General features: G+C 41.4%; 1 protein-coding gene across 1 annotated transcript in view; it reads left to right on the forward strand.

The window, feature by feature from the left end:
• prom1a (prominin 1a) overlaps positions 1 to 13,390 on the forward strand; it is a 93,842-nt gene that overhangs the window by 34,302 nt on the left and 46,150 nt on the right. Inside the window, exons 2-3 of the mRNA XM_083980467.1 lie at positions 7,768 to 7,826; positions 8,380 to 8,406. Coding sequence (XP_083836593.1) covers positions 7,768 to 7,826; positions 8,380 to 8,406 — 86 coding nt within the window. The remainder of the gene's footprint in view (positions 1 to 7,767; positions 7,827 to 8,379; positions 8,407 to 13,390) is intronic.

Consider the following 13,390-nt stretch of genomic DNA (forward strand, 5'->3'; position numbering starts at 1 on the left):
GTGTTAAAATAAATAAATAAATGAATAAAAAAAGCTTCTGATGCTTTTTTAAAAAGTTCCTCTACTGAGAAATAATTTGATTTCCCAGCTGTCTGGACTCAGCTGTTTTTAAAATTTAATGAAAATCACATATTGCTGCCATTTCCTACTTAACTTCATAAGAGCGGGTCCCTCAGTCTGTGGCGGTTGCAGCTTAACGCCACCGTGTTCGTCCTCATCGGCAGTCGACGCACAGATGAACTCAGTGTTTATCTCGCTCAGTCACTAAAGACACAGGCCTCAACACTTCTGTAAAAAATCATTTAATCCATGGCACTAATCGCCTTTTTTTTTCCATGGACACCCAGAGGGGCTGCTGGGAGGATTAGCAGTCACACATCGCAGTTTGTTTGCTCTGATTGTTTTCCTCTTGTGTCTCTTTAATTAACAAATTAAATACAGTCTTGTGGCACCGGTGACAACGACTACAGATGTCGCGTCGCAACAATGCACACGGCCTCTGACGGATTTAAAACTGTCCTGACAGAACTAGTGAATATTTCTTTGTTGTTGTTTTGTTTTATTCCCATTCAATTGTTATTTGACTAATTGTTTAATTGTATACATTTAAAAGAGCACTTAAACTTTTCCCCTTTGACAAGAACCAGATTAATATTTAATATAATTAAAAACATTTCTGTTTTTTTACCCTCAAATGAAAGTAGCTTAATGTGTCTAAACTAAGGCTGTAAATCAATTAGAATATGTAATTGTAATTGAGTGTAGGAGCGTCTGCGGTTTATCATGATTAATTGCAAATTGCACCTCAAAGGGACAGTTTTTCAAATATTTGATAATGGACAAATGTGCAGCCTTATGCCAATGTAACTTTATTGTACATTAACTGATAACAATGACAAATATTATTCAGAAACTCTCAATCCTAACTGTATTTAGCATAAATAAGCATAGAATGACACAGCAGCTCCATATGAGTGCTAACTGTTAGCACAGATGGTTTAGCTTGAGACTGCAGCTGATTCATCTGATTCAAAATACAGGTAAATCATGTGAAACAAAAATAGCGGTGTTAAAAGGTCATTATTATGTTAACTTTGAGCCCCAGTCTATATATTTCATACTATTCCTTTAAAGTACTTTTAGTTTTGTTTACCTCTGCAGATCAGAGAGTGTAAATATGGAGACACACCTTCAGCTTGAATCCATTTTATCTGGAAAACTCCATCTGCATTACTCACTGCAGGTGTCAGATGTCGTCTCTGAGTCTCTGACTTGTGTGTTTTTACGCATTTTTAAACCAACCACAGGAAAACCATATATTATTTACAGTGTATTTGAGTTCAGAGAGCAGGATGCTGATTTGTAACAGACGGCAGGGAAAGCCAAGAAACGAGAAAATCAATCTGGGGTAAAGTGCAGCCTGGGTTGATCACATTAATCTCTCTCTTTTTTTTTTTTTTAAGTGTTGTGAGGCGGGATGAACAACACAGATGGTAAATTAGTTGGGAAAGATGCTGCAGACGAGTCTGTGCACATGCTGAGGTGACGTTACTGGAATTGGATTTATTTTGACACTCTGCTCTTTACACACACCAAAATCACACCAAACATGTAATCTGGCTTTATGCTGTGTTGAACCAGCTCTGGATTCTTGTTCATGGCCAATTAAAATAGCTTCTTCCTCAGCCGAAACCGAGATAGAGCGCTGCTGGATTCCTCTGGTCGGCGGGCGACTCGCTCCCTTCTGGTGAAACGAAAGAAAAAATCCATCTTTTCCCGGTTTCCTGCTTTATCTCGTTACGTTGCTGCTGCTTTGATTCGGTTCAGGAAGCCGAGGAGCTTCTTCGAGAAGCCGGCTCCTCCTGCTGCTGTGCATTTACATTTACACTAATTCTCTGCATTTACATTCACGCTTCTTAAAAAAAAATATCTGCGGATGCATTGTGCAAAGAGAGCGTGGTTTATAATCCACAGAGCATCAGCGTAGACCTCTCAGACTGCATGACAAACAGGCAGGTTCGTCTTCAAAGGACAAAGGTCACAGCGTCCGGGTGGCAGCAGCAGCAGCGGCAGTAAAAGCGAGGCCGGAGAGGAAAGGGTTAACGACGAGCATCAAGTGAGCTCTCGGTTTATGGAGAGGGATTAAACGCCTCTCATTGGAAACAGAGGTTGGATCCAGTCCAGCCTCTCCTCTCTCCTCGACGCTTTTCTCTCTTTCACCTCACTCGTTTTCTTTCCTCTCTCATCCCTCTGTCTTTGATCTTCCTCTGTCCGTTTCCTCTCTCTCTTTCATTCCTCCATCCTCCCACCGCTTCTTTTATCCCTGATGCTCTCCTCCTCTTAGCCATTAAAAAATAAAACAGCTGCTATAACTCTTTATAATAACTACACACTATGAACCATTAGTTAAGCATTATCAAACACTTGATTCATCATTTATAAAGCATTGTTTATGCACTGCTACTAATTAGTATGTCATTTATTATCCACATGAATACTCATTAGTATGTAGTTTATAAATACAGTTAGTGCTCATCAATGATGAGTAAAAGATTTTTAACTGTGGTTATAAACTACATACTAATGGGTAGTCGTGTGTTATAAATGATGAATTCAGTATTTAGAGCTTAACTAAAGCTTAATAGTGTGTACTTATTATAAAGTGTTGCTCTAAATCATTGTATGTCCATCATATGTTCATCATCATTTACTGACACTTTATAAATTATCGTTTCAACCACAGACCATCTACTACTTAAAGGGATAGTTCAATATTTTGTCAAATTGGCCCATTGCCATAATCCCTATAGTCATAGCAGTAGGTTAGTTACCTTTAATTGTCGGTGCAAGCTATTTTTAGAACGGCGGAGCAGAGTGGCGAGCTGCTCAGAGCTACGCTACGGAGGCTAATGGGATTTATTGGTTTCCCTCATCAAACTCATCAAATACACAATCCAACAACTCCACAACGCTCTGGTGGACAAGTTGTGACGTGCACATTCACCACGCTATGAGATAATTAATTACATACTTGTGTTAATTATTAATTACATACTATTTAGTATCATTGTAGGAAGAATGACAGATTTTTAAATAATGCAACTTCTTTGATAGTCTAACCTGTCAATTCGCTTTTTTCAATTTCTGTGTTAAAATGACATTGAGCGCAAACTACCTTTCATTCACTCTCCTTTCAGACACACACACTCGCTCTCACTAATTGGCTTCAGTAGCAGCTCTCTCTCTCTCTCTGACTCCCTCACTCTCCTTTCACTTTAAGGTGGTCAACACAACACAAGTGGTTCGGGGCTGTCGACAGTGTTTTCTACTGATGTGAGCACTGAGCTTCATGTAAAACTAATTTACATCGACTAACAGGCTTCAGAGAAATTGCACTGCCGCTGGGATTAGACTTAACTCTGGCAGCGAAGCCCTTCGTTAGTTAATGTTGAGGGAGGTTCGCTCTCACACATTCAACCTTCAACACCACTCAGGCATTACAACGAAACTGTATCACAGCTGTTGATGTAGAAATGACTTTTGAAACAGAGATTTGAATTAGATCTGATACAGTTAGTCGATTAAAAAAACAAAACAAAAAACAATTTTAATGATTTATTCAGATGATTAATCAGTTTTAATGATGAATCGTCACACTGGAGAAGCTGCTGGAGCTCCTGACTGGTCTCTGCAAAGTAGCACCCTTTTATCTAATCTAAATATTGATCAGCCAATCAATCATCAGCAGTTGCAGTTCATGCATTTAAATCAGAGGAGACAGGAAACAGGCATAACAGGATTTTCTGTAAGAAATGCTTTCCTCACTGTTATAAGGGACTGATTAACTGATCAATTTGTTATTGATCCCTCATTTAAAGTCTTCTCTTTTGAAGCTTATGTTCTGTCTAGTCTTGAAACTAATGACTATTTTAATTATCCATTACTTAAAGGGACAACGATGAGTTTGTATTTGGTTATAAAAAAGTCTCATATACTAAATGTGGATGAATCTACGCTACCCACACTTGTTAATGGGTCCATTTTCGATAAATATATCATTTTGTCTCTATCGTTATTTTGTTATTTTAATTAATGGTGGAAATGCTGGACAAGCTGACCAGCATTTCCTTACTTTCGGTTTCGCGGACGCTGCCCGGCGGGTCATGGGAATAATGCCGCCGAATCGCCGTTTATGGTTGGAACTACGACGGTATCTGATCGTCTTCAAACCTCTGACTTTCATTCTTGATGAATGAAAAACAGTCTTGGCAAGACGTTCGTCTTACGCCGGTCCAAGAATTTCACCGTGCGTGCAGAGGCTCATGGTAAATGTAGTATGACAACACTTCGCTTTCCAAAACTCCTCGTTGTCCCTTTAATCACTACATTCATTTAGACAAACTTCAGATATGTTGTTGATGTGTCACAAACTAAAGCTATAAACACCAAATATTTGGTAATTTTATCTTTTAAAAAAACTTGTTGATTAAAACTATCAATCAATCAATCGACTAATGGTTGCAGCCCTAATCTTCTCCAACTCAAGATCAACACAAAACCTCTCACATTATGACATATTCCTCCTTCTCATGCTCTTGCAGAGACCTCGGTTACAGTTTGCTTCCTGCGGGGACAAAGGGTCTTTAAACACACCATCGGCCCCAAGGTCAGGGGCGTCTTTGAAGCAAACACAAAAAGCTCCACAAGAACAAGAAAAGACGATAGCCGGGCTCGGGTCGCTTCCACTTTTATTTTCCTCCAAAAGGCCGGATCGTTTTACATCTCAACCCACGAAACGCACAATAGCGAGAGTCGTCAGCCGTCCCAGGGCGGAGGAACTAACCTAGAAGCTGGAAAACACTCTCGCTGGCAGACTGACCTACAAACCAGAGTTATGTGTTTGAACACGGTGGGAAAATTGTGTTTCTCACACAAACTTCAGCCGACTATCAGACTACAGGAACATGCACCTCACACACTGTCAGTCAGATAATCCTGCATTAATAGATGTTTACACACAAAGACAATTAGACGCGATGATCATCCTGCGTCTGACGTTGAGCTCCTCTCTGAACAGCCACAGTAACTAGTTCAAGCAGGAAAACCCCGGAGCCGCCTCCTGTTAACACGCATCTCAGGTTTTGGATAACAGGAACGAATCATTAGTCTGTTTTTGTGATGAATACGTTCTTTCTTCAAAAAAAAAAAAAAAAAAGAAACACTGCAATGCAGGAGAAGGAAAAGCCCCTGTGTGTTTCCTTTTGCATCTTATTTTTGGAAACCCTCCTGCCTCTGAAAAGTCTTACAGTCTCTGTCATCAGTGCGTGATGAGTCACACCCAGCACGACTCCAGGTGTAGATGAGAGAGACGAGACGCCGACGTTCTGTTCACAGGAGACTGTTTGTTTGTGTTGGTTTCTTGTGATGTCTAAAACAAATCTTTGAACCAATAGAAGATTTCACTGTCTATACTTTATGAACAACCTGTGTAGTTGCATTTCAAGATGCCCCTTTTGTCACTTCCTGTATGCAAGCGAGCGGCCGCATGGGTCAGTGTGAATCTGCTGATTAAGTCCACCCCAAAAGATCGAGCAGCGCCGACGACCACACTCGAACGCATCACTTCACAAACAATATGGTTCAGTCGGTGCACGGTGAACAGAGCTGCATGTGTTGCTACCCGCTGAGAGGAAACACTCAGAGCTGCACAGTCTGAGGATATTTGTGACATTTTATCGTCACAATCGGGAACAAAAGGCCAAACTGCTTCATGACCCCCAAAAAATATATTTACATAATCTGCCATATGAATAGATCAATGATTTTTTCAACATTTTTTCCTTTAATTGACAGGATAGTGAAGAGAGGCAGAGAAGTGGTTGAAGCACCAACTAAGAGCCCGTCCACACGGATACAGGTTTCAGTGAATCCGGATACGTTTTTTTTTTAATCGTTTCAGCGTTTCGTCCTGACATAAACAGCGTTTTGGGAGACCCCAAGCGGTATTTTTGGGGGAAATGGGTCCCATAGTGGGAAAATCTCAAAACATGCCTAATGCTGTGTAAGACGGTAAATGGCAAATGCCGCTGGACGGAACGGTACAAACAAACAAACTGTCGGACGGCACGGCACAACGGCAAGACGCGTCACCATGTTGCTATGGCAACGTCAACATACTCATACTCACACGTCACGTTCGGTTGAGTTTACCGTCGCGGCTGACGGCAAAAGTTAAAATATTTTAACTCAGGACGGCATTGCCGTTTGCCGTTGCATAACTATGATAGTTGACATTAAAATTCTGTAGAATTTTACCCAAAGGCAGCGGACTGACCCCTGAGGAACTCCACATGTCATAGCCACTCGATCGGATTGATAACTACCAATGGTCACAAAATAACTCTGTTCCTCTAAGTAGGACCTGAACCATTTTAGGACTGTCTCGCTGAGTCCAAGTTTTACCGTCCTCCTCTCGTCCACTAACATGGAGTCCGGCATGCCGTCTGCCGTTTACCGGACTCCATGTGAACGCAGCATAAGTTCGGACATTGAAAAGCTACTACAGATTCACTTTTAGGCTGAGGTGGCATTGGTGCAATTTAGCCTGTATATTTTATAAAATGCACACATTTTTGTATTTTCCTTTCTTTTTTAACTATTTATATTGTATGATGTGTGATATGGACCTGTGTCTGAAATAAGGTTGAATCGCGCCTGTTAAATCTTCACCAATCGACACATGTGCACTCACACGACTCCCAGTCAACATTTAATCGACCTATAATGTTTGGAGTTTGAATACAGCGTGGTGTACGCAGATATTCCTTGAAATGATGCCATGTTTACAGAAAATATTTTCAAAATGAACAAGAAAAATATGTTTTGGGTGAAGCTCCTTGTCCGTGTGGCCAAGGCCTTATTCTTCACCTTGATAAAAAACAATCCCAGTATTGATGTTTGGTATTTGATGTGTTGCCTCTGCAGAGTCTCAACAACACCAACTGTGGTGTCAGTCCACTGATAAATAACATGAGAGCTCTGTGCTCTGTCAGACTTGCCCCTGTCTAAAACCCAGCAGGGAGATCGAGGGGGTGGGGGGGTGCTGGGGGCGAAGTGACACTGTGGTGTCAGACAGTGGATCTGGATTTCCTGACACCATCTTGTCAAAACCGCCAACGTGCTGCTGCAGCTCGACAGAAGTAACGTCTCACATTAGCCATGTTCTGCAGCCGGCTGATGTCGGCTCAGGACAGTTTCCACATCGAATCCAGTATGTAAAAGTGTGACGACACCATCAATATAAAATGAGTTGGAAAATAAAATCAGAACAAAAACAACTTCTTCTTTTTTTTAAACTAAAACCTTGAAAATACTTGATTTTGGGCTCATATTCGCAGCCTTTGAGGCCAGAGGCTGTGGTCTGATCTGCCTGAGGGAGTTAGACTGAGTCAGCATCCATTTTTAAGTTTCGTCTGAAAACATATCTCATCAAAATTTCCATTAAATTTCCATTTAGTGTACTTAATGATTATCTGTTTTTATTCTATTGTGTATTTCTACTGTTATACAGATAAAATGTATCATGTTATCATTACTACTATTACCGTAATATTGTATTGTGCTCATGGTTGGCTCTGGGCTGTAACACACTTTACTCTACATGTTACCAGGTAGATTTGGTTTATAATGTATACAGATAAAGGACTCAACTATGCATGTTATTTTCACTACAGAAAAAATAACCCGAGTTTGTTTCCTCTGTTGCAGATCTTATTGTCAAACTGGCAAAGGACAAGTTTGGAGCCATTCAGACTGAATATCAAAAGGTAAGAGTGCATCTGTGTGTCTTTAAATTGTTGTTTTGCTGTGCCTACCTGTCTGCTTTAGTGCATTTTGTTTTGTTTTTTCTGATTGGAAATAGCAATCTACCATATAAATTACAGAGTTACAGAGGAAACATACCTCTGTAGTCCGCCATGTTTCTGGAGCAAGGTGTTGATATCTTTTTGCACGACAAAGCAAACTCCATATTTCCCCCGACGCCCCAGAAAAACAATGGTAATTGCTTCTTCTGGCTCAACCTGTGAATATAGAGACAGATACATCATCGTGTGAGTTTTTATGGAGCAGACCTTTCTTTAAGCTCTTTGACCTTCTGGTGAAATCTGCTGTCTGTGCTCTGTATTTCAATGTGCAGCAGCTACTGTATGTGGATATGCATGCTGGTGTTGTATTCTTTAATTTCTCTTTCTCTCTCTTTGTTTTTTCATCCATACGTTTTTTTGTTGTTGTTGTTGTTGTGTGGCTTTGCTCTTTCTTTGACGCTGAGTTTGCCTTTGTCTTCTGCATGCCCTCTTCATCTGATCTGGCCTCCCTCAGCCAGAGAACATAGTGCTGACCCTTCAGGTAAAGTCTGCACACTGGACTCACACCCCAACCCCAACCCCCACCACACTCCCCCTCCTCATCCATCATCCTGCCCCACTGGGGTTGCACATCTGCTCTTGTTTCTGCCACATACATGACAGTAGCTACAGGTGTATTTTGATCATTGCAGTAAACATGATGAGTTGTGCAGCCCTGTGACTTTTAACCCAGTCATCAACCCTCACCCATTTGGCTTTGGTCTGAACTGTAGCCCCCCCTATGTGAGCGAGCAACAACGCTGACTGTGTCACCAAGGCTCGGTTTAACACTTTGAAATCAAATTCAAAGTTTTTAGAGGGAAAAACCGACAAGGGATTCAGAAATGAATAAAAGACGAGGCTGAAATGAGCTTCGTCTTTTATAAAGGAAGCAATTTCTTGTCATTGAGTTTGATCCTCCTCTGTCTTCATCAGGATAAAGGCACCGGTTCTTCTGGGTGAGAAATAAGAAACCTGTCATCTGTCAATATGGGGTTTCAGCTTTTCTAGTTTCTCTCTCTTTCCTGCTGAATTTGTGAGATCAACAGTTTCAGTTCCACAACTTGATTTTCATACGACTCGGAGTAAAGGTTGTGTTCAAGTGTTGCACAGCGGTCACATTGAACTGCTTCAAAAAGTCCTGCTCAGCCATCTAATTTGCCTCTCAGCCGTATTAACCGCCCTGATACTGTATCCTCCCCGACCACAGCAAGTATAAGCCAGGCGTGGACACATAAACTCACACAGCTGATCTTTTGCACGCTGATGTTTGCAGAACTCTGTAAATCTTCACACTCTGACCTCGACCACTGTGACACACTCAGCTTCTGCGGAACAACCAAAAAAAAAACACATCTGTCCACCACAGCGCTCAGGAAAGAAGCAAAACAAAAACTCTCCAGGTGCATCCTGTCGCCTCCGTCTCAGTCATGAGTGGGAGGACAATCAGTTTTCCAGCTGCTCTGGAAATATTAAATTTTTGGTCACAATACCTGAAGCTACGTTCAGTTTTTTGGGCGCAGTCAAAATTCTGTCATGCCGTTCTGGCCCATCGCACATGGGATAATGAGACACCATCCTCCCTTTGTTTTTACAAGTTTCAACACAAAGCGATGCGTAAAACTAAGCTACAAAATAATTTATTACCGAGATTCACACAAGAAAATAAAACACGTGAAATGATTTGTACAATCAATAAAAAGCTTGTTGTCTTGTTTCAAGCTAGTCTAAATGTTTAATATGTAAATAGTCAACTTAATGTTTGTGCATCATATACTGTATAATAAATCAATATCTGCTTTTATTTGACTAAACAAAACCCTGTGCAAGTCCACATACAACAGGGAATATAAAACAGCACAGCACATAAAACAAAACTGTTTTTCTTCTTCTGGAGTCACAAACCTAAAGTGGTAAAATACCAGATTTCAGCTGAGCACATGGGGATTTATGTTTGTTAAGTTATGTTAAATAGAAAATAAATGTTTAAAACTTTGGTTAAGCCCATATTCCCCAGTTCCCTTACTTTTCATACTTTATATTTCTATAATATAGATTGAAATTGGCCATAAAGACCAGGCTGTAAACATATTTATTAACATAGGAGTCCATGGGGACTCGAGCCAACCTCTAGTAACAATTAGGGCACTTGCAGTTTCTGTCACATTCTCCTTGGATTCATTTCTAAGATGTTTTTAAACTGAAGCCACAGGATCTGTGTGAGTCAAAACAGGACGCACAAAGTCACAGTCACAACATTTGATTCATTTCACAGTGGCTCTGGTGTCTCAGGCGTTTCAGGAGTGAGGAGTGTAGGAGCGACACCATCTTTCTTTCCCTGAGGAGCTTTCAGCCAAGCCTGCGGCTGCAGCTGCTTTGATTAAACCTGATTTAAAAAGAAATGGCCGTCTTCACCTCAACCATCCAGTTTGTTCTTGTTCAGGTCACCTTCTTCTTCTTCTTTTTTGGGCACTCGCCAAGACAAAGCTACAGTCCAGAAATAGTCAGAGCTGCAGGCCCTCTTGAAGAGTGATGGAAAAAATAAAAGCTTCCCCCCCATTTTTTTTTTTCTCCGACCTTTTTTGTGAAGATTCGCCCAATAACAAACGGAGCCCAGGAGCAGAATGACAATGCAAGCGTTCAGATTTGCACAGTGTCCTTAACAACTGGGCTGACATTGGTGCTTTTAGTTGACATGGGACGACGTGCACTCACTCACACAAGCTCCGGTGTCTCCTCCTCCTCCTCCTCCTCCTCCTCTTATACACTTCTCTGTATCTTCACAGTGCTGCTGTTTTCCTCTCTGTTTGCACTGACCATGAAATTCCTTTAATGTTCGAAACGCTGCTGCTGAAAGTCTATTTTTCTTCTTCTTCTTCTTCCTACATCTTGTAAATGATATTCCTGACACAGCCAGAATCCTCCTCACTCATCCAAACGCGGGCTTTCATAATTTGGATTACACTCACCACTGGAGATTTCCAAGTTTGCACAAAGATTTCCGAATGAGCCCAAGAAGAATATTTCTCTCTGAAACGTTCAGAAGCCATTTCATTTTTTTTCTCTCTCTCTGCATGTTAAAAAGCAAGAGCTGCAAGTCCCTGGAGGCGGCAGGGTCAATGACCTACGAGGACGATTAAGATTAGCGTGAATCAGCGGGGAGAGCAGGCCGTCCATTCAGGAGCACTGATAGCTGCGCCGCTTTGATCCTTTTATAATGAGAAGCCATTGAACTTCATTGTGACAAGTTACATACGGTGTGGGAATTACCAATCCCCTATTCAATTTTGCCAATTTCCAAAGCCTGTGCTGAGTGAGGTTTAGATAGGGGCAGATTAAGTAGCAGAGCTGTGGTACACGACAAGAGGAGGTGGAAGAGCCGAACCTGCCAACAGCAGCAATTTAACTCTCTCAACAAATCAGGGGGAATTTCATAAGAAGTCGTGTAAGAAGTCCCCTCGAGTACTTTCTGATGTTCAATCAGAGTCGAGGATTACTGAGACTTTGTGATGAGGCATGTGCAGATGTCACGGACAACTATTCAGGGAGATGAGGAGGAAGAGGAGGAGGAGGAGGAACCCCAACGCAAATAAATAAGAAATAAAAGATATTCAGCCGAGCCGTCAGCATTTCTGTGCTCACTCCAGACTTCACTGACCTTCACCAACTGTCTGACCTCTGTCCACCAAATGTTTAACCCAAACAAACAACTGCCGCCTGTGCAAGTGCATGTGAAAACAAACGTCGTAGTTTAAAGCAGACATATTATGCCCCTTTTCCACAAATTAAAATAGTTCCCAGGTGTCTTAAAGACAAGTCTGTGACATGCTTTGGTCAAAATACCCCAAAGATAAAACATCACAGCTTTTTTCATCCTCTCAAAACAGCCATGTTCAGGACGGCTGGTTTCAGTGCCTGTCCCTTTAAATGCAAATCAACCACTGGTTGCCCCACCCCTTCTACCGGTACCAGGTAGGGGTGGGGTTATGCGAATTCGAAGGCTAGATAGTAGTTACATCACGGAAAGACATCTGAGGGAACAGCTCGTAAAACCACATAGATTTCAATCTAGGGAGCCTGCACATTACAGATTTTTTTTGTCAATTCTCACATTTTGGGGGCCAGAAGGCAAGACAAACAAATATATGTTAAAGAGTCTTCAAAAAGTGATATTTCCATAATATGTCCCCTTTAAGATCAGGTTCTGATTAGTTTTTGCCAAATCAAACCTAAAACACTCTCAGTTTTCTGCACTCATTTAGCTGGACTTGAAATAAATCCTCTCTACATGAAGGTGCGATGGTCACTTTCAGTTCAAAGTACCGTTAATTCAACCCTAATGGTCATTTTAGAGGCTCTACTTTATGAGTTGTGTGAGAAGAGTTCAGTCTTGCAGCCAGGTCGATATAAACAGGACGGACAAATTGTTACGACCTCCACGGAGGACCATGTAATTCTTCAATCTCAAACTGGAGTCGTGAGGTTTTCACACCTTAAAATGTCACTAAAAAATCCCATTTGGAGCCAAGTGACACAAGTCTGTCACTGCCCTCGGATCTTTTTTTTCTTTTTTTTTACCTATTTCACGGTTGCTTAAACTTCCCTCGCATCCTTCTTCAATCTTTTCCAATTTATCAACAGAGGAGATCAACTTCTTTTGCAGTGAAATCATTAAAAAAGGGAAGAAGTTCACTGAAATAGGTGTAATTATCTCACCACAGGAGCTTATTTAGCTTCTCATGGGTTGAGTTTTGCTGCAGTGCATGAGCTGCCTTGTCCAGTTCCCACTGAAGCAGGTTTTTTTTTTCTTTTCATCAGAGACGCCGTCTTTCTCTTTCATTAGAGCAGGAAAAAGAAACTGCACCACAGGGCTGCATGGATGGCTCTGACTCCTTTGAGCTTTTCCCCCCTCCTCCTCCTCCCCATCATCCTTCAACTCTTGTTATCTTCTCAGTGCATTTTTTGCACTTTATTGCACTTTTATGTAAAATAAAAAAAAGAAACAACCTTTAAAAAAAGAGTCACTATTCACTGTTGGGTCCAACCGTGCAGCCGTGTGCCACAGACTCTTTTATCTTCTTGTGTAATCGTGTAGTTTATAGAGGTGATGATTGAATTTGCTTGTGGTGTTTAAGACGTGGAAAGAAAAGGATTCTCCGGCAGTGAGTAGTGTTACGCAATGTGTACATTGTTTATCCACAAATCCCCTTTGGACAAAGAGTAGAGAGAGAGAGAGGGAGAGAGAGTTTCCTGCAGTGGGATCCTGGCAGATATTTTTAGATTTGTTGCTCATTTTATCCTCTGCCTCCTTGTGTGTGTCCTGCCTTCTCCTCCTTTATGTCGTTATTAATCTATCCTTTCTTCTCTCCCTCACTCCCCGACTCATCTGCTGTCCTCTCCTGATCCAATCCTGCTTTTTCTAAAACCCCCCTCCCACCACCACCACCACCTCATCTCCCGTATTTCTCTTCCTCGACGATGCCTCT

This window comes from Trachurus trachurus (genome assembly GCF_905171665.1).
Source record: "Trachurus trachurus genome assembly, chromosome: 10".
Taxonomy (NCBI): Eukaryota; Metazoa; Chordata; class Actinopteri; order Carangiformes; family Carangidae; genus Trachurus; species Trachurus trachurus.